This window comes from Zingiber officinale, chromosome 7A (assembly GCF_018446385.1).
Source record: "Zingiber officinale cultivar Zhangliang chromosome 7A, Zo_v1.1, whole genome shotgun sequence".
Lineage (NCBI taxonomy): Eukaryota > Viridiplantae > Streptophyta > Magnoliopsida > Zingiberales > Zingiberaceae > Zingiber > Zingiber officinale.
In genome coordinates, this window is record NC_055998.1 from 74,740,588 (window position 1) to 74,763,547 (window position 22,960).

The window sequence follows — 22,960 nt, forward strand, 5'->3', positions numbered from 1 at the left end:
AGAGATTCATATTTTTGGGAGAGTCTTCGGATTTGATTCCAAGTAAACATGAACCTGATCCCCGAGCATATGACGAAGCACTCCAAGATATAGATGTAGTATCTTGGCAAAAGGCAATGAATTCTGAAATAGAGTCTATGTATTCTAATAAGGTCTGGGAGCTTGTAGAACCACTAGATGGTGTAAAAGCTGTTGGATGCAAATGGATCTACAAAAGAAAAAGAGGGACAGATGGGAAGGTAGAAACCTTCAAAGCAAGGCTTGTTGCGAAAGGGTATACTCAGAAAGAGGGAATCGATTATGAGGAGACCTTTTCACCTATAGCTATGTTAAAGTCTATTCGGATACTCTTATCCATTGCTACTTATATGGATTATGAGATTTGGCAAATGGATGTCAAGGCAGCTTTCCTTAACGGAAGTCTTGAAGAAAACATCCATATGAAGCAACCAGAGGGGTTCATTGAACAGGGCAAAGAACATTTAGTATGCAAGCTGAATCGGTCCATTTATGGACTGAAGCAAGCTTCAAGATCTTGGAACATCTGGTTTAACGAAGTAATCCAGTCATATGGATTTATTTAGTGTCCGGATGAGTCTTGTGTATACAAGAAGTGTAACGGAAACGTGATGGTATTTCTTGTACTATGTGTAGATGATATTTTGTTAATTGGCAACAATATCAAAGTGTTATCGGACGTAAGGGTATGGTTATCCAAACAATTTGATATGAAGGACTTAGGAGAATGTGCACACAATCTTGGGATCAAAGTCATAAGGGATCGTAAGAAAAGAATTTTGTGTCTATCTCAAGCTTCATATATAGATACAATCCTTGCTCGTTTTAGTATGCAAAACTCTAAGAAAGGTTTCTTACCTTTTAGGCATGGAGTAGCTTTATCTAAAGAGATGTCTTCAAAGACATCAAAAGAGATAGAGGACATGAAGGTAGTTGCTTATGCTTCGGCTGTGAGAAGCATAATGTATGCAATGCTGTGTACGAGACCTGATATATGTTTTGTCGTAGGCATGGTTAGCAGATATCAAAGTAACCATGGACAAGGACATTGGACTGTTGTAAAGCATATATTGAAGTACCTAAGAAGGACTAGAGACTATATGTTAGTTTAACAAGCAGACGATTTGCTCCCTATGGGTTATACAGATTCAGACTTCCAATCAGATAGGGACAACAGTAAGTCTACATCAGGCTATGTGTTTACTTTAGGAGGTGGAGCCATTGCATGGAGGAGTGTTAAGTAGAAATGCATATCAGACTCAACCATGGAAGCTAAGTATATGGCAGTCTCTGAGGCAGCCAAAGAAGCTGTATGACTCAGGAACTTCCTAATGGACTTAGATGTGATTCCTGGTTTGCCCAAAATCATCACAATTTATTGTGATAATAGCGGTGTAGTTGCAAACTCAAAGAAACCACGAGCCCATAAGGCAAGTAAACATATAGAGCGCAAGTACCACCTGATACGAGACATCGTCAAGCGAGGAGAAGTTGTCGTCGCCAAGATTGCATCAGCAGATAACCTGGCAGATCCTTTCACTAAGGCCCTTTCGGCGAAAGCTTTTGATCGACATGTGGAGGGGATGGGAATCAGATGTATGGCAGCTTAGTTTTTTAGTATAAGTGAGAGATTGTTAGAGTGTATACTAAAAGTCTAACTTTTGTAAACATTTATTTTTGAAATAAAAGAATCACATTGGTCAAATGTCTACATTTATTTGTTAAGTGTAGTTGTTCAATTAATTTATATTTTAGATAACATGGTGTGTGGTGTCACACACAGAAGATCATGTTATTAGTTCTTTATAAATTATAAATAGTTGCTCACGACTAAGATGGAAAGGAACAAACCATTGGAATAGTCGTAGTGTAATTAGGTATGAGTTTATCTTGACTAATAAGTTACACTAGTACACTCTAAGTATATTGAGTAGGACCATTTTAGGTAAGTTCTTTTTATACTGACTTAATAAAAGAACTAGACCTAAGTTAGTATGGAAGTGTGTTCTTTTAATCCTAATATAATAACAAGCATATATATTTAGTATTTATTTCTTTAACTTATCAAAGGGTGAGATTTAGCTCGATAAATCAATAGGCCCGATAAGTTGGAAAATGATATTACTTATAGTGTGTGTTGTTGATTATAGAGAGAAACTGTATCCTAGTTATCTAGGTTGAGAATGCCCCCAAGAGGAGCTCATAAGGATTGTCATGTTAAACCCTGCAGGTGGACTTAGTCCGACATGACAATAAGGTTGAGTGGTACTACTCTTGGACTAAGACATTAATTAAAGTGAGTTGTCAATAACTCAATTAAATTAATGGGCATTCGATATATTAAATATAGGGAGACTAACACACTCATAATAAGAAGGAGACCATAATGTAATTTGAGATTGGTGCGGTATTGCAATAATAACTCTCTAGTGGAATGAGTTATTATTGATGAACTTGAGTTGTGTGTTCGGGGCGAACACAGGATACTCAAGCTCGTCGGAAGGCCAAAATCAATTTCTCCTCTAGGTCCCTGTCGTAGTCTCAATGAAGCCTTAAATCCACTCATGAAAAGCCCATCTTGGTGTTCAAGAGGGGGTCGACCCATGGCTTAGTGTCCAAGCCATAGGGGCTGGCCACTTACTTCTCAAAGGGGGTCGGCCCTTTGCTTAGTACCCAAGCAAGAAGGGGACAGCCAATAAAATTCAAACTAGGAGGGGTATTTTGAATTTTAAAAATCTTCTCTTCGTAGATATCTAAAAGTTTTAAAAGAGAGATTTTAAGATATAAAACTTTCCTTATTTGAATTAGGTCACATGGTTTAAAAGAAAGTTTAAAAGTTTTAAAACTTTCCTTTTTTAACCATGCTCATGGTTTTTAGAAAAAAGGAAGAGAAGTTTTAAATTTGAAACTTTCTATTTTTTGTAACCATGTTAAAAAAGGAAATTTTAGAAGAGAAGTTTTAAATTTTAAAACTTGGTTTTAATTTTTAAAATTTTCCTTTTTTAACATCCATGTTATGAAATTAAAAGAGAGTTTGTAAAATTTTATAAGAGCTTTTCTACTTTACTTATAAAATTTTTCCAAAAGATTTTATTTTTTTCCTCTTAGGGTCGGCCACCCTTGCTTGGTGCCCAAGCAAGGGGCCGACCAATCAATTTAATTAATGGTTGATGATTGAATCAATCAAGAAGAAGGAAAAAGGAAAAAGGAAAAATAAAAGGGGAAAAGGAAAAACAAGAGGAAGATTTTAATTTTTGTAAAAATCTTTTCCTTATTTGCCTTGAGCAAGTAATATAAAAGAAGAGGAGGGGAGACTTCATGGATAACCAATTCTTATTCTCTTGTTGGAGCTCTTCATTGTGGTCGGCCCCTCTCTTCTTTCTTTTCCCCTTGCTCTCTTTTGTTCCTTGGTGGTGGTGGTGGCCGAATACTAGAGAAGGAGGAGGAGCTTTGGGTGGTGTTCATCTTGGAGGATCGTCGCCTACAAGACGTCCAAGAGGAGGCAAGGAATACGGCAGAAGATCTCGAGGTTATTAGCATACAAAGAGGAGGTATAACTAGTAATTATTTTCCGCATCATACTAGTTCTTCTTTGTTAGAATTCCAAACACAAGAGGCATATGAGTCAAGAATTTCAGATTTGTTTCGAAGTTGTGTTTTTTTTATTTTTTGAATTTGTGATTCGATTGTTCTTTTCGGTTAAACCTAATGTTATTATAAGAAATTAAATATTGAATTTCTATTAAAGGCTTTGTCGAGGCAGTGGTGGATGATTTCATGCCCAAGAAGGCCTAGTACCTCGCCATGTTTGACCTGGGAGCCGATTTTAGAAATAAATATTTAAGTAACTTTATAACATAGATGGATTTGGATCAATAGTGTTAAGTTCCGCTTGCGATCCAAATCTAAACCATCAAGAGCAGATAAGTTAAATTTGGAATCAATAATGTTAAGTTCCGTTTGTGATTCCTAATTTAATTTCTAAATAACACAATAGGTTGTTTAGGAAAGGTTCGACACTTGTACAAAATTTTTGTACAGTGGAACCGGTATGATATTCCTAGGACCAACCAACACTTGTGACAGAAAGTATTCTTTTAACCGGAATTTCTAGAATATCACCTTGAAATGAAGGTCAATTATTTACAAGGGAAGTTAATTGGAGTTTAATAAGTTTTCCCCCAAATTAATGTTAGGAAATGACTTGTGTAATTTAGTAATTGTATGACTAGGTGACCCTATAACAGAAGGTATCTCTTTAACCAAATTTTCTAGGTTATCTCTTTATTTAATAGTATTAATTTAACGTTAGGAAGTAAATGAGATAACTCTAACGATTATGTGATCGAAGACCCTAGGGTATCTCTTTAATCAGACTTTCTAGAGTTATTTTTTTACTTAATGACGTTGGAACTTGGTGTAAATTCTCTAGTGCGACCTTCGCGGGGTTGTGCTAGACTCTGGTGATAATTCCTACAACAACATAGGCTCGGAGTTCAAGAGATGAACAATTCATAGGAACAATAACTAGCATCATAGTGAAACTATAATCTTAGAATCTCCCCATAAAGTCAACTTCTCCTTCTCCGTTGCTCTTACTTGCGCTCGTTCTCTCTTTATTTTGCTCAAGCATTCGTCACAAACCAATTTTCAATTGTCTAGATAACTTGTTTTGTAAACTCAATAGTATTTAATCAACAATCCCTGTGTGATCGATATTTTTATTACTTGACGACAAACTGTGTACTTGCGAATTGACACATCAAGTTTTTGACATTGTTGTCGGGAACTATTTTCGATTAACATTAGTTAACTAGTAATTTAGTTAATCTAGATTTTTTTTCTTTATTAATTTTGTATTTTCTTTCTTGTTGTTTATAATAATTTTGTTTTAAGATACAATGAGCATTAAAATGTCAAACAGGTCTTTAAAAGAATTTTTTATACCCATATCTGCAAGAATAATATCTCCCATTATGCAACCTCATATCGAAGTAGAAAATTTTCAACTAGATTCAACATTAATTTTCATGATACAAGGTCATAAATTTAGAGGAGAAATTTCAGAAAACCCTTGTGTACATCTTGAGACATTTCTAGATTATTGCAATATGGTGAGTTGTGAGGGAGTCTCTGTCAGTTCTATTCGATTGTTAGCATTCCTTTTTGGTATCAAAGATAAAGCAAGAACTTGGTTGTACTCTCTTCCTCAACAAAGCATAAAAAGTTGGGAACAATTGGAGCAATTGTTTCTGAATCACTTTTTTCCTCCCAGTAGAACACCATATGAGGAATAGAATTTAAGGCTTTGCTCAGGAAGATGAGGAAACACTATTTGAAGCATGAGACTGATTTAAGGGTTATTTGAGACAGTGTCTTCATCATGACTTAGATAAATGTTTGACAACACATATTTTACATTGTGATTACTTTTTCAAATAAGAGATTTTTAGATTCAATTGTAAGAGGTTCTTTGATGAAAAAAAGTTTGGGTGAAATATATACATTAATTGATCAAGTGACAATGAACCTCCAGAAATGATCAAGTGAAAATTTAATGGCATCTTCCTAAAAAATTTCAGAAGTATGAGCCATGAATGCAAGTGTGACAGTTAAACAAGATGCAGTGCAACCACCCAAGAGCTTTGAAAATCATGAGTTACAAAATGAGAGGTTTAAATAATTAGAGGCTAAGTTAGAAGCTTGACTTCAAAATGGTCCAAACAATACCTCCCACCCAAACAAAGTCTAGTGCACATTATAATGATATTAAGTTGAGAAGTGGTTTGTATATCAACGAATTTAAGGAGAAAGATGGGTACAAATATGAGAAAAGGAATACAAGAGAACCATAAAGACTCATCTCCATGACTCCAGTTATAGTCAATGGGCCACTAGTACCATTTCCTCAACAGTTGATAAAATCTAGTTTTGACAACAAATTTGAACCTCTACCTCATACTCAAGAAGAAAGGCTAGTTGAGGCCATGAGCGAGGATGAAATTGGCAACTTCTTTGATGATAAATTGGTTGCATATAAATTTACTATTGATGAATTATCTGCTTGCAAATTCGTTGGTCCAATTAAAGATGAGGATTTTTCTGATGACAAATATGAAATTTGAATCCTAGCAAAGATCAAGAGATTTTGGTTGCATAACTCTAAAATTGGTCATGATTCATAGAACTGAACTAGTACTTGTATTTCTAAGATGACCTCTCAATTACATTTTGGTTACTAGAGAATTTTATATCATGTCAACTCATTTGAAAAAATCAAAATCCTTGTAGTTGTTTTGTTTTAGTGCTACATCATATAAGCACTGTTCTAAAAAAAATAAAATAAGAGATAAAACAGTTGTCATGAGTAGAAACTATCAATTTACCCCTTTGAGACCGAGTTAGGTTATTTGAGAAATAAATATTATGTTTTTCTTGATTTCGAGTAATCCTTTGAGACCTTGTGTAGTTTGAGAGGAATCAACCATGCATATGACAAGTAAGTGTCTATCGCCTGAAGTATAAGGGACATGATTAGATGACGACTTAACTAGCCTTAGAGATTAACACTTGAAAATTTTAGGTCATTCGTCGCACTGAGCACGGAGGACTATTTTCTAGGCCATACTCAAATAATTTTTATATCTTGCTCACCAATGAAATCATTTGATAGGACTAGATTGACTCACTAGGGATTATAATGTATCATTTCACCACAAGAGTCTAGATTGTGAGTTTTTTTCTTAAGGACAAATAAAGGTTTTAAGTCTGGGGTATGATGTGCATAGATTATATATATGTTTTTAGGCATTTTTTATCGCATATTAACTTGTATTTCATGAGTATAATTTATATTTATTGCATCATATTTCATTATTATGTCATACTTCCACTTCTTTTGTTCGGAGATCTACTATTTCCTTATTTTTATTGACATAACGCTTTTAGAGCAAAAATGGAGTGAAAACGCACATTGAAGCAACTTTGGAAGAACAACAATAAGGATCGTGCCAAAAGGCACGACCGTGCACCTCCTCTAGAAAGAACCATGAGTAGGTCATGCCCTAGAGGCACGGTCGTGCTTGGTCTCTATAGTAAAATAAGGGCAGATCATGCCCATTTCTAGAGAGCATCCAAGGCTCAGTCGTACCAAGCGGCACAATCGTGCCCTCCCTTTAAGGACACAACCCAACTGTGCCAAAAGACACGGTCGACCAACCAGATGGCCCAACTGTGCCAAGAGGCAAGAACATGCCTCTCTGGCCGTGGGACACATGCCACGACTGTGTGGCGAAGAATGCAGGGGGTCGTGTGCCCCTCCTATATAAGGGGATTTTCTCCCCGTTTAATACATCTTTGGTTTGGGGTTTCATCCCTCTCCTTGGGGAAGGATTCTCCCCTCTTAGGGGGTCCCTAGAGCCTCTATCTTCTCCGATCTCGATGATCCATCCACTCCCGGAGTAAAAATTTCATCCAAGAAGACCGACAACGAATTGATAAGCATTACTCTCTTTTTTATCTTATGCTTTAGATTGTAGGATGCTATACTCCTTATCTCTTGGTTGTTATTCCTTTGCAATGGAATAGATTCTCTTGATCTGGGGTGTAGGGAGTAATTGTGATGTGATGTATGAACTATGTATTTGGTTATTTCCTTCTTTAATGATATGTTTATGACTTATTTTATTGTGTTGTGCCTTGTATGTATTTGAAGAAATGTGTGTATGGTCAATACATTTAGATATAGGAGATTAGTCACCATGTAGAGAAGGTGCTTTGGATTGTATGATCGGGGGGCCTTGTGACAAAAGGTATCCCTTTAATTGGACTTTCTAGAATATTACCTTGAAAAAGAGGTAAATTCTCTATGATGGAAGTTAATTAGAGCTTGATGGATTTTTCTTAAATTGATGTTAAGAAGTGACTTTTGTATTGAACTTTCTAGGTTACCTCGTTATTTAGTAGCATTAATTTAACATTAGAAAATAAATGAGACAACTCTAACGATTGTATGACCGGGGGCCCTAGGGTATCTCTTTAACCGGACTTTCTAAAGTTATTTTTTTTATTTAATGGAGTTGGAACTTGGTGTAAACTCTCCAATGCGACTTTCGCGGGGTTATGATGGACTCTGGTCAGAATTCCTACAAGAATGTATGCATGAAGTTTAGGAGATGAACAATTCATAGGGATATTAAATAGCATTATAGTGAAATCGTAATCCTAGAATCTCTCTGAAATCCAACTTCTTCTCCGTGGCTCACTTGAGCTCATTCTATGTCTCTTTTGCTCAAGCGTTCGTGACAAATTAACCTTTAATTGTCTAGATAATTTATTTTGTCAAGTCACTAGTACTTAATCAACCGTCTTTATAGGATCAATATTTTTATTACTTGATAATTAAATCGTATACTTACAAATTTACGAACACAGACCTGTTCCATTCTCTTTATATGTTGTACCTATCTATTTTGTGGATATATTATGAGCATTTCATTGTCTTCACTTCTTTGCAAGTGTTGTATTTCAATTATTTTTCCTAAAATTTAGCTTGTATAATGACTGTACACCTCATTGTCCCCCTCTTGACAAATTCTTTATTAGTGAATATATGTGATCAGCATGCTCTGTGTTGGTAATTTTTGACAACATGAAAATCAAAACTAAACAAAAATAAAACAATGCGGTAATTATAATCACTCACAGTGATCTCCCGAAGTCACAACTGAAGACGCCGGCAGTCAAAGTGGGCAGTCGATGTCGGAAGCACAGTCACGGGGAAATCGGAAAGTGCTCCAAAGTTCACGAGCCAAATCCCAACAATTGGGTGTTCTCCTCTACTCGCTGATCACCTCGCAAAGCTCTCTAATCACCTCCGCTGCGCTCCTCCGATCAGATTGCCTTGGATGCCATCATATATAGCAAGCAAGACATCGATTACCATCCGATGCCTTGATGGCTACTTTCAATGGAGGAAGATGAAGGTGAATGGGCACCCCTTCATTTTCCCGACGTTGCAACTGATGCAACGTTTAACATCTCCCACTCGTCCAAGTCAATCCATATGGTCACATAGACCATGTCAGTCACATAGACTACAAGGTGATCATGTCACGAAGACCAGAGCAAAATTTAGTCACAAAGACCAAATAAGTCACGAAGACTTTATGAGGATCAAGTCACGAAGACCAGATCAAAATTTAGTCACAAAGACCAAATAAGTCACGAAGATTTTATGAGGATCAAGTCACGAAGACCAGAGCAAAATTTAGTCATAAAGACCAAATAAGAACATCCATTCCATATATAAGGGAAAATGGTTCGTGCGATAGCAAGCACGGTGAGCATTTAATTGCTAAGAAGATTGTCACGTCTTACTTAGCTGCTCCATAGAACGAATCAGAGACATATGTCCATAGAACAAATCAGGGACATAAATGACCTGTCTTTACCCCAGATTAAATCATTTACATCATTATGAACATCTCTAATCCCTCATATTGACCATATGTCAAGAGCATGTTCAATATCTCCAATCAAACAAATTATTCACAATTACATTTTATGTACTAAACTAAAAATGTAACCGGTACCAGTGAATAAATGTCACAGGTGTAAATCAATCTTAACCTTCCTTTTTAGCTAGAATCTATTCATTCTAATCAGTTGCTTTCCTAGTTATGCTCCATAGACCGAATCATCCATAGCCAATAGGAAACATGCTAAAGTAGCAGACACTGATCAAAACTTCAAGTAGACAGCTAAATAGTCACTTAGGGTAAAATTGAGATTAACTTATAATCTCGAGGGTGTCACATAGTAGAGAAGAAGGGATCCATTCTCCTACTACCCTTCTTGTCGTCATAGCACAAGTGGTATGAATCACATACTACGATGTTATTCTCTTTACTAAAAAGAGCGCATGTTTTTCCCAAATTTAACATGTACAGATTTCAATCTAGACATTCCCAATGTCTAATCCTGAATTTAACATATGAATTCTAATCTGGCCTCAAGCAGATTCAGTAAATGGTGGGTGCATTTACTCCAATCATTACACAAATGATCTCATCTTGACACAAATATCAAGGCGATCTTACCTTATGGGTATGTCTCTATTCATAGCTACATAAGTTGTCCCATAAGCAACGGTCTTACCTCTATTCGTACTTAACAAATGGAGATGATTGTCCATGTGAGTGGACCAATCTCAATCTGTCAACATACTTATCGAGACTTTTATTTGAATGTAACAAAGACATATACACTGAATAAATCATGGCATTTTTCATTTATCAAAATGTCTTTACAATTAGTTACATTCTTCGAAGTCCCAAAGACTTCACATGCCCATGAAATGACTCTTTAGTCAATGGCTTAGTAAAAGGATCAGCAAGCATATTTCGTGTAGGGATGTACTCAAGAATCACCTTTTTCTTGTCAACAATATCCCTTACAAAATTATACTTAATTTCTTTATGCTTGCCTTTGCTGTGATATTTGGGATCCTTGGAAAAAGCTATCGCAGCTTGACTGTCACAGTACACAATAACAGGACTCTCACTATCCTCAGTAATTTTCAGATGCTTTAGGAACCTTAGCCAGACAACCTCTTGCACAGTCGCTGCACAAGCCACATACTCAGCTTCTATTGTCGACAAGGCTACACAAGCCTGCTTCTTGTTGTTCCATGAGATTGTGCCACCATTCAACAAGAATACATAACCGGATGTGAATTTTCTGTCATCAAGGCCCCCCACCCAATTTGCATCTGTGTAGCCACTTAGGCTCATTTCTGATCCTTAGAAGCAGAGGCAATAATCAGTTGTTCCTTTAAGATATCTGAATATCCTCTTCACCGCTTTCTAGTGTCTCAATCCTGAGTTTGATTGGAAACGACTCACTAAGCCAACAGCATAGCTTATATCAGGACGAGTACACAACATAATGTACATCAAACTACCAATGACACTGGCATATAGTTTCTTTTTCATTTCGGCTATTTCCTCAGGAGTCTTGGGATACATACTTTTGCTCAAGACAGTACCTTTCGCTATAGGCGTCTGTTCAATGTTGCAATCTGATATATTGAAGTGTTGTAGCATCTTAGTGATATAAGCTTCTTGAGATAAACCCAAAAGCCTCTTTGATCGGTCTCTAACGATCTTCACTCCTAAGATGTACTCTGCTTCTCTCATATCTATTATGTTAAATTGTGATGAAAGCCAACTTTTGACTTCTATCACACACTTTATGTCACTTTCAGCTATTAGCATATCATCAACATATAATGATAAAATGATAAACTTTCCTTTTTCCTTTCTTAGGTAAACACAATGATCCTCATTGACCATTTCGAAATCATAAGATAATATTACTTCATTAAATCTTATGTTCCATTATCTTGACGCTTGCTTTAGCTCATATATAGACTTCTGAAGTCTACATATTCTTTTCTCTTGGCCTTCAGCAACATAACCTTCTGGTTGTACCATATAGATTTCTTCATCAAGATTACCATTAAGGAAAGTCATTTTTACATTCATCTGATGTAATTCCATGTCATATTGTGCTACTATAGCTAGGATGACACGTATTGACACAAACTTCACAACTGGGGAGAATGTCTCTTCAAAGTCAATACCCTCCATTTGGTATATCCTTTTGCAACTAATCGAGCTTTGTATCGATTAATCGATCCATCTGCTTTCCTCTTTACTTTGAAAATCCACTTATTCCCAATAGCCCTTCGGCCTGGAGGAAGATTGACTAAATCTCAAACTTGATTCTTTCTCATTGACTCCATTTCTTCATCCATTGCAATTTTCCATTCTTTTCTAACTGAGCTTCTCAAAGCTTCCTCAACTGTTCGAGGTTCCTCATCATCAACTGGGAGAACCATCAATGCCTCATTCTCAATATCAAACATTTTCGAAGAATAATCTGACGACTACTTCTTCGAAGGTTAGACTGTTGAGAAACTGACTCATTCAGTGGCAAATTACTCCCACTCGGTTAGGGATAGCAATGGGTCGGGTTCGGGTCGGATTATATATCCTCCGTCCCCATATCCATCGGGTATAGGATCTCCGATGGGTACACTCATACCCATTAAATGATCGAATATCTTCTATAGTTATAATTTTTCTTCTTTCTATCCAACTATTATCATTCAACAAAAATATATTAAAATTAACAACCTATTAAAATATATATATAATTAAAAAAATGGATTAAACATCTATATAGTCTCCTCCTAATATCAATAAAAATAGTAAGTTTATTTTGGAAAAAGAAATTTTTTTTTAATATATGTATATATATTATTTAATCAGGTATTCGGGTCGGGTATCGGGTATTGATAGTCCCTCCATACCCTCATCCATTCGGGTCGGATGTCGGATCCTCTATCGGGTTCGGGTGAAATTTCCATCTCTACACTCGGTTGACTAGATTTAGGCATCTCTTGATCTGTTGATAAAGGAACATTATCCTCCTCCTCTATCTCATATAGAGGAATTGTCTTATCAACTTCACCTCGTGTTGGGAACTCAGTTTCTAGAAAAGTAGTTTCTCTTGACTCTATTTCAGAGATGGTTCCATCTTGTCGCTCACCAATAACAACATAACCCTTAGAAGTCTTAAAATACCTTATAAAGATACACTTCTTACCTCTGGGTCCTAATTTTCCATATTCGTGAGTCTTATCATGAACGTAGGCAGCTGACCCCTAAGGTCTCAGATTACTCAAATCCGGCTTTCTGCTTATCCAACGTTCATGTGGGGTAGATGGAACTGACTTTGAAGACATTTTGTTAAGTATATTGGTCACAACTAATAATGCATCTCCCCAATAGAAGATTGGAAAATTAGCCTGCGTCATCATAGACCTAACCATTTCAAGAAGAGTCATATTTCTTCTTTCAGCAACCCCATTTTGCTGTGGAGTTTCAGGGATAGTTAGTTGTCTAATAATCCCTTTCTCATTACACATTGTCTTAAACTGATCAGACAAATATTCTCCTCCACGGTCAGTGTGCAAGGTTTTAACCTTACGTTCTAATTGATTCTCGACTTTGTTCAAGTAACGAATAAAGCAATCCAATGCTTCAGATTTGTGAGAAATCAAATACACATGACCAAAACGTGTGAAGTCATCGATAAATGTAATGAAATAAGAACTCCCATTTCTTGCTTTCATATTCATCAGATCACAAATATCCGAATGAATTAATTGCAATGGTGATTCAACCCTAATAGTCTTACCAAATGGTTTCCTAGTCGTCTTTCTAGCAAGACAATGCTCATATATAAACAAGTTAATCTTAGCATGAGTGCCTAAAAGGCCCTCCTTAGCTAATCTATTCATTCGTTCTTGTCCTATATGTCCCAATCTAGCATGCCAAATTTCATCATTAACATCAGCATTACTAGTAAGAGCAATGTTTAAAAAACAACCATCATTATTATTTGGTTCTACGTCAAGAACCATAAAACCATTTGTTACAAAATCACACCCAATTAACACAGAGTTAATTCAAAGTTCCATACAACGGCTATAAAAATTTATAATGTAACCTAAATCAAGAAGACAAATGACGGAAACCAGATTTTGTCGAATCTTAGGAGCGTACAGGACATCATGTAGAAACAAGGTGCCTCCACCATGTAGGTTGAGCTTGCAAGTGCCAATTTCTTTGACTTCAATTCTTGCATTGTTTCCTACATATATCCATTTGTTGTCAGCTGGTACCCGACGGTACTCCATATATGTAGCTCGATCATGAGCTGCGTGGTTCGTTGCTCCTGAATCAACAATCCACAAAGGAGCGAATCCGCTAACAACACTGTACTTACAACATATTGCTCGTGGAAAGAAGATAAAAATGGATCTACCTTTTTAGGCTCAGCACACTCCCGAGCAAAATGGTGCTTCTTGCCACAGTTGAAGCAAGTCAACTTTCTCATAGGTCTTTGTTCATATCTCTTTCCTTTCTTCTTGATTTGGTTTTTAACAACAACAGCACTAGTCTCCTTTCCTTTTCCCTTTCCTTTTCTCTTTCCTTTCTTAAACCATCTTTTCTTATTCTTGGAACCAGAACCTTCAGCTACAAAAGCTTGACCAGAAATCCTTACGAATTCAATCCTCTCCGCTTCAAGTTCAACATGGCGTGAGACATCAGTGAAAGTCTTAATACTCTCACTGTGGGTCAGATTATATTTCATCGTTTCCCAAGAATCGGGAAGGGAATGGGTAACTGCTTGAACCTATTATTCATCGGTCAATGCATGACCAGCAGCCTTAAGCTCTCGAATCATATTACCCATCTCCCTAATATGTTGGGCCATGGTAACATTCGAGTGTTTTTTACAGCTATCAAACTTGATAGTTAGCTGACGGGCTTACTCAGACTGACTCCACTGTACTTCTATCTAAGGGCTACCCAGACAGCATGAGCAGATGGTAATGACTCATACTCAAATACCAGGTCATCCACCATTGAACTAATCAATATACTTTTAGCAATGGAGTCCTTCATTTTCCATGCCTTATAGGCATCAAGGTCACGTCTGTGCTGTGCTGTAGAACCATCAACTGGTTCTTCCATGATTTGATTTACAGCCTCTAGAACTTCTTGCTCCTCAAGAACGTATTGTATCTTGAGGTGCCAAATTTTGTAGTTATCCCCATATAATTTCTCATCCTTATTGAGTTCAGCTATGATGTTTTTAGTTGTCATGATCTACATAAATAAACACATTATTTATTATTTCAGTGTAATTCATATATGTGCAATTATTTATTGACTCAGTGTAAATTAGAGTTAGTTTATAAAATCAAGTGATAACATTGTTTCCACTCATCATTTGTATGTTCTAATCTAATCAACATTGATCAATCATATTACACATATCCCATCTAATGAACGAATCATTATTAAAATGAACTAATCATTTTTCATATGAACTAATCATATGGATATATGAACGAATCATATTCTCATGAACTAATCATGTCATGAAATGAACTAATCATTTCCAAGTTTGTTAACAGATAACATAACTTTTCATTATATAATTTTGTTCGTACATATCGATAGAAATTATTACATGACTCAAAAACTGGATGATTTAACACTGTTCGTACATAACGACAGTAAACATAACACTAATAAACTAGATAGGCCAGCACTGGTCCCACTAGGACAAACACTAGTGCAGCAGCCAATATTATCCTTATTAACCTAGACTCATTTGGGATAATCTCAGATGGGGCAGCTTCAGGATTCTCCATCAGATCCATTTTTGGATCTTCCTTGAACATTTCCTAGTCCTCTTCAGACTCTTCAGGCTCTTCTTCACCCATATGGTGAAGCAACTCCTCACACAGTTCTGAATATGTGATGCGTCCTTCATGACGTCCCCATATATAGTCTGCTATTATCTTAGGATACTCTGGCAATGATTCCATCAATGCCCAGATCCTATAACTATTCATGACTGGAAACTCTTCTTGCTCAAGTTTCCAGAACAGTCTATCAAGCCTTCTTACATGTCCGTCGACTCCATAAGCAGACTTATACTCTATCTCCTGAATCTCCTCTCGGAGCTGGTTTCGCCGCACTTCGCGATGAGTCAATGTGGTAATAGTCCGTGCCATCTAAAAAATTGAATTTAAATAAGTCAGTACAAAACCAGTTTAATTTAATTCATATAGGCATAATACCATCATTATAAATCAAGAAAAACAAATCTTCTTGATTTTCAGGAGTTTAAGTCGACTGACCCATTGGACCGGTCAATTAGGAGTCCAGATCTTAAGCTTAGTTTATTGTCCTCATTAGAACTAATCTAATTGGACAGAGATTTCTAACCTATGTTCTATTATTGTTTAAGCTCATTTGAGTCAATCTCAGACTTATTGATTAAACTCAGGTCCATTTGATTCATCCAATTACTCATTGGATTAAGTTTGACCCATTAGAACAAATCTAATCTTTTGATCAAATCTGATACAACGGAACTAATCCGGTCATATTTGATCATCCCAACTTTTGTAATCAAGATTACCCCAATTAATTCAATAATAAACTAAACTGGTTAAACCAACAAATAATTTGAACTAGCTTAAGGTATCATTGAATCAAATTGGTATGCTTAAATCAACTAATAATTTAAACCAGACCTGGGTTTGACTGGACAAGTTGGTCTGGTTCAATTTTCAGTAAATTGAACCATAAATTAATTAAATATTTATTTATTAATTAATAATACATTTATATATGTATTTAATTAATTAATAAATATATTTAATTAACAATGTGGAGAAGAAAAAATTAAAAAAAAACAACATGCATGCATTTTTTTTATACACGTTTTCATTTTTTTTCTTTACAGTGCTTCGTCAAAAGTACTGTTCATTCCACTTTTTTCTTCTCTTCAATCAATTGAAGAATCGATTGAAGCAGTTTCTTTTCTCACTATGCTTCATCAAAAGTACTGTTCATCTCATAATTTTGAATCGATTGGAATGCAATTTCAATCGATTCAATCAAATTGAATCGATTGGTTAATCGATTCAATTGATGAACAGTATCGTCTTCTTCGCGATAGAAGAAGAAAACTGCGAGAGTTTTTCCGCGTCGAATTTCATTGTAAAATATCGAAAATGGGCGAATAATGATAAAGGAATTTTTCAGAATTTTTCGGAAATTTTTCAGAAATTTTTCGGAGCTCGTATGGACGAGTTTACGCGGATAAAAATAGGCTCCGGGAAAGCCTGTTTAGGCTACCCTATTTTAACGAGGAAAAGTTACTTTTTTGTTTTTCCTTTTTCTTTTAGCCTTTTTCTTTTTCTCTCCTCGCGTGACCTAGCCCGAGCCGACGCCGATTGCCCTCTTCTTCCCCACGCCTTCTCTTTTCTTCCCCACCGACGCTGTGTCCTAACCGCAAGCAGCGGTTTCTTCTCCCCTCTTCTCATCTTCTTCCTCACCGAGCCTTCTTCCGATCTCACTGTCTCCTTTGCCCGAAGCCAGGTCGTCGACGACGAGAGCCACCCTTTCCTCTCTTCTGACCCGCGCGTCGATCACCAGCCATTGGAATCCAGCGCCACCGTTGTTCCGATGCCATTGGTCGCGGGTTGCCGCTGTCCATGAGCCCTCGTTCCGGCCGACCAGCGACTCCCTTCTTCTCTCTGTGTTGCCATCGGCCACCACAGACGACGCCAACCTCACTGTGTGTTGTTGCCGGTGTACCTGTGCCCTAGATCGTCGGAATCCAGAAGCTTGAGTAGGTCTTCGGTTAGGAGCAACAACTCAAGTTTTGGTGTCCCCTTCCGTGCCCTAACTCCATTGTTGGTCTTCCTTCAGCCACCTCCTACAGTGAACCAACAGGGGAGCATCCGCAATTGGTGAGTTTTGGTTTAATTATTTCTGTCCTATTTGATCTAGATCCTATTGGTGGGATCAAGGGTATATCAAATGGTTGAGAATTTATCTATGGACTGTTTATGGCAGTGGAGGTGTTGGGTGGCTTTCGGAATAGCTAGTTGCTTCTGGTGAAGTAGAGGATTGGTGACATTAGGGTAAGTGTTGATTACCCAAATTGTGTTTTGATCTAGTTCTTGCTATTGGAAATTTAGATTTGAAATTAGGATTATTAGGGAACAAGGTTTGGAAGGGAAATTGTAGATTTGGGTTTGCTTGTTTTGTTTCCAACAGCAAATAAGGTTACTTCGTCCAGTAGTCATTTTTCCTTGCCTGTGGATTAACAGGAGCGGCTGAGAAATAAGGTAAGGTGTAGGGCATTTGATACATGCTATAGATCATGGTTTTGATTATGTTGTCGATGATTGATAGATAGGTTAATAACTAACGTAAACCTAAGTACATGTATTAAATTAGGGATAAATATGATTACTAGCTGGTTAGATTGATTAGCGTTTTACCCTAATTTAGCCTTAAGGATTTTATTTAGCTATGCATTTGAGTTGTAGCTAAATAAAAATGTAAGTATATTGGTGACACAGGACCTTGACGTGAGATGAGCATTTTGACGTCGGATTTGGACCGATTTGACATTTCTATTGGAGGTGGGTACCTTGACTTATCTTTGATAATGTCATGTTGATATGTTTAGTAGGTTATAGCCTTTAGTAATAATTATGTTTGTCCTTGTTTCGATATGTCGCTACCAGATACTTGTTATATGCTTGTTAGCTCACCTATTATGCATTTTATGTTAGTACTCACATGATTATATATTTGCTCATAGAGGTAGTGACATACCCTGCCTTATGATGTTCAAGACCTAGGTTTTTATTTATACCATAGCGGACTTGTATACCCTAGATTTGTGGATTTGACTTATTGATACTAGGGTACACATTTATATATATATGGATTGGTTCAGGATATTACCATGCTTAGTGTCATGCATCATTCGCATGATTGCATGCTGCGCGATAGTCTGCTCCATTGTTGTTGAGCACATCGCCAGTTTCATCTCTGTCAGTGCTCCGCTAGACACTCATGGGTAGCGTGACGCAGCGTGGTAGAACATCAGATTTGCTCGGTGGGGCTCCGCTGGGACGCTCATGGGTAGTGTACTGCAGCGTGGTAGAACGTTGGGATCCCTCCCCGTCATTGTACACCGGGAGATGAGAGCATTGTACTCCCCCATTTATGATTTGGGGTAGGAGGATAGGTGTACTCCGACAACATCCTGTCCACTCGGTCACTCATCAAGAGCAGTGACGTTAGAGTGCACGGTTGTCACAGCCCTACCCACTCGGTCTCACCATTATGTGTGAGATGGTTGACTGACGTCAGGGGTGCCCAGGACCCATCATTGGCATCATATGCATTTATGCATTTTTCTGATTGTGTTTGCTGCACTTATATGCTGCATTTGGATGGATGCATATGTTTGACATGCATACAGGATTTTGATACCTCTCGGTTTGACGACCTGACCATTCTGATAGGAGGCCCTAGTGAGTACAGTTCTCTTCAGCCATTTCCTATTGTGCATTTCCAGCTTTTGTCTAGGAGACTGTACTTCATAGTTATTTCTATTTGTTATAGTTTACTATACATGTCAACTAGGTATCTGTTGAGTTGTTGAACTCACCCCCGTGGACACTATCTTTTTCAGGTACCTGGTTGTTTATGGAGTTGCTTGGAGTATCCTGCCTGCCAGTCCCCACATCACATTAGAAGACCAGGCTCCGCATTTTGTTTATTTTTATCTTGGTATATGATATGTGTGTATTTGACTTTGTGTTCCGATTTTGTTTCTGGAGTGTTGTGTTGTTGTGTGGCGTAAGCCTAGCCGGCTAGCAGTCATGTATTTTGGTTTGTATTTGGTTTTCTGTCATTTTCCGCTGTGTTTGGTTTTTGGTACAGCCGAGTGGGATGTTCGATTTACATACAACTGCGTGGTTGTATTTTTATTTTATGAGCCGAGTAGGCTGCATATAAACTGTGTGGTTGTGTGTATATTCCAGCCGCCTGTGGCTGATGTATATTGTGTCTGTAGAAATGTTTCAGATTGCCACCAGTACAGGGGAGGTGCTGCCGAAATTTCTTCGGACAGGGACTTCCCCAAGGCGTGACAATTTAGTGGTGCTCACTTGGCTACCAAGATTCATAAACTCTAAGTACTTAACCTGGAGGTCTAGAGTTCGAATCCTGGGGAAGGCAAAAATTCACTGGCAAGGGGTGGAAAGATCTTGTGAGTAACGACATACGCCCGAGGGTCGTCGATCAACGACATAAAGGGTCGCCAGTTGGGCCGCCATTGTCGCCGCCCAAGGGACTGCCAAGGGGCCGCCAGATGGGCGCCAGTTGGGTTGCCCAAGGGGTCGAGGGGTTGGGTCGTTACATTCATGCTTTCAGAACTACGCTCTGATACCAATGTTGGTAATTTTTAACAGCATTAAAATTGAAACTAAACAAAAATAAAACAATGCAGTAATTATAATCACTCACAGTGATCTCCCGAAGTCGCAACTGAAGACGCCGATAGTCGAAGTGGGCAGCCGCTGTCGGAAGCACAATCACGGGGAAATCGGAAAATGCTCCAAAGTTCACGAGCCAAATCCCAACCACTGGGTGTTCTCCTTTGCTCGCTGATCACCTTGCAAAGTTCTTTGATCACCTCCGCTGCGCTCCTTTGATTAGATTGCCTTGGACGTCACCATATATAGCAAGCAAGACATCGGTTACCAACCGATGCCTTGATGGCTGCTTTCAATGGAGGAAGATGAAGGTAATTGGGTATCTCTTCATCTTCCCGACGTTGCAACTAATGTAACATTTAACACTATGAACCCTCTCTCAAGTCATCCAACTTATTTAATTATAGCCATTGAGGTGCTCTATAAAAATCATTGTGATGGCTGTGCGCATAACTCGAATAAGAAGAGAGTAAGAGCACATATTGATTTATGTGTTCTTACAATCCTAATTGTGCCTTTTCCTTGCCCCTCTAACTTGCTTAAGGTGATGGATTCTTATAAACCATCGTGATGGTTGTGCATGACTCGATCATGGAGAGTTTTGGCATTGTGTTGTTTTATCAGCTGCGGATTTCTACTAGTACTCTCATCGTCTTTTTTTATATGGCGAATATGAGGGATTGTATGCAAGATTTAGATAAAGAATTAACATACGAAAAAAAATTTTTGAGCTAAGACTGAAAAAATTTTACCCAGTGAGTTTGAGGATGTTATATATTGGCTAAGGTGTACATTTTGTTTTTTTTTTATGAATTTGACTGAATTTTTAATATTTGTGAAAGGTGGATATTTCTTAAATGAAATCATTTAAAATGTGTTAGTTTCATATTATATAATAGGAATTTGATCATTTTAGTTCAGGTTTAAGATCAAAATTATACTATTAAACTTACTTGTCAAGATGAAAATCCATAATCTATTCTCGTTATAATATCAGCTACCTCATTAAAAAGTATGAGTTATTATATATTTATTATAACAATATATTTTTAATTTATATTCTTTTTAATATTAACATTAATTATTTATCAGTTTCATAGTTTTACCAATCATTTTAAAACTACATCATATTATTTTGTAAATAAATAAAATAATACAAAATATAAACTCAAACAGTTGAAAAAAAACATGTATAAAAATTAGATTATTACTGTTTAAAAAAACAATAAAAAAAAAATAGGAGAGGGATGAACGTCTCCCTCTCTTTTCTATGAGGGGATATTATAATATCCCGTCATAATGAATATCCATTGGAAGTGTTCTTAGTGATGAATTAAAAAAAATTATTTATATTTATGTTTATATATATATAGGCGTGTAATTGAGTCGAGGCGAGTCGAATTCTTGGATGTTTGAATTTAACTCGTTTATAATCGAGTCGAGCTCGAGCTTTATTTAACGAATATATTCATGGCTCACGAGTTTATTCGAGCTTTTATCGAGCCTAAACGAGCTTAATAAATATAAATTATAAATTTAAATATTCATTAAAAACTAAATTATATATTTTTAAAAAATTATAATATTCTTGTTAAAATTTATAATTTTATTCTAATAAATAAATTAAATATATTTGTCTATATTTTTTATAAGTAAAGTGTAAAATTTATAAATTGAATATCAAAACTATTATTTTTTTTATTTAAAAATTGATTTATGAGTCTAACGAACATGTTTACTAGCTAATGAGCCGAATATTGTGAAACTTGAGCTTGGTTTGTTTATCTTAACTAGTCTCATTAAACGAGTTGAATTTTTATCGAATCGAGTTTCGAATTAAAAAAAAAAAAAAAAAAAAAAAAAAAAAAAAAAAAGACTAATATCATTAGATTAATTAATGACTTAAAAGAAACTAAAGAAGCGAGGAGGCTGAGACGTGGCTGCCGCAACCGACTGAGAGCTCGCCGCTTCCGGCGCCGGCGGCTGGTTGAGGTCAATTCCCAGGCCCCTCGTAGTCGAGCACTCCGTCAGCGAAGACGACGGTGCCGCCGGCGCCTCCCTGCTCTCGACTGTGGCTTGTTGTTTATTGCCCTCGTAGTGGGCCCTCATGTGCCCGCCTAACGCTTGCCCCGTCGGGAACGACTTGTGGCACAAAGGGCAAATGTGAGTCTTGTCCTGATTCGTTGCTTCTCTGACGGCCGCGGCCGACGCGGGGACGTTGTTTTCATCAGGGCGCTTCCTGTGGCTGGCTTTGTGGCCTCCCAAGGCCTGGTACGAAGAGAACACTTTGCCGCACTCGGGGCATACATAGCTACGCAGATCGGCCGTTGTTGGCGCCGCAGGCGGAGGAGCCGTTCATACATCGGCGCCGTTGTTGTTTCAGCACTGGCAAAGAACCAGAGACAATGCTTGTTCCTCCGGAGGAGCCGGAAGCGGCATTGGTTCTGGGAATGAGAGCAGCTAAGGCGATTCTTGCTCTCGTGTCGCAGGCGGTGGAAGCGGTTGGTCCTGCAGCGACATCGACGGAGGTGAACTTGGAGCCATCTCTCGCTGTTGTTTTGGTGGAGGCGACAATGGCAACGGAAGAGGAGATAAGTCTCTCTCCGCCGTAGGAGGCGGCTGGTCTTGCTGTGACAACGACGACACTGAAATTGGAGACAACTCTTGCTGCTGTTTCGGTGGAGACGACGACGACGACGGAAGCGACTGGCTCTGTTGCTCCACTTCCGACTGCGAAAGAGGGGACCTTTCTTTCTCCGCCAGAGTCATCTCCTCATCATGAATGGCCGGAGCCCGTGACAAGGCCAGGAGCGCACGGATACACACTGTCTCGTCTTCGGTTAGAATAGAATCCGACGAAGCCGAGGGGTGGCGACGTTCTGTTCGCCTGCGATTAGGCACCTTGGAGAGGACGGCAGAGAATTGTAACCGCCGATTGCCATTGCTCTGATTTTAGCTGTGGAACAAAGGCAGTAGATTAAA

The 22,960-nt window shown here is 37.7% G+C and overlaps 1 protein-coding gene and 1 non-coding gene across 2 annotated transcripts; both read right to left on the reverse strand.

Moving 5' to 3' along the window:
• Nucleotides 1–5,302: 5,302 nt before the first annotated feature.
• On the reverse strand, nucleotides 5,303–5,408 carry LOC122003095. Its single transcript, XR_006117768.1, has one exon. It is a non-coding gene; the product is annotated as a small nucleolar RNA R71 (small nucleolar RNA).
• A 16,472-nt stretch (nucleotides 5,409–21,880) lies between these two features.
• Nucleotides 21,881–22,417, reverse strand: LOC121999434 (zinc finger protein ZAT10-like). The gene is made up of 2 exons (XM_042554119.1): nucleotides 22,376–22,417; nucleotides 21,881–22,246 (listed from the first exon to the last, which is right to left on the reverse strand). Exons 1-2 carry the CDS (start codon nucleotides 22,415–22,417, stop codon nucleotides 21,881–21,883), a joined length of 408 nt encoding a protein of 135 aa, XP_042410053.1.
• Nucleotides 22,418–22,960: the final 543 nt, after the last annotated feature.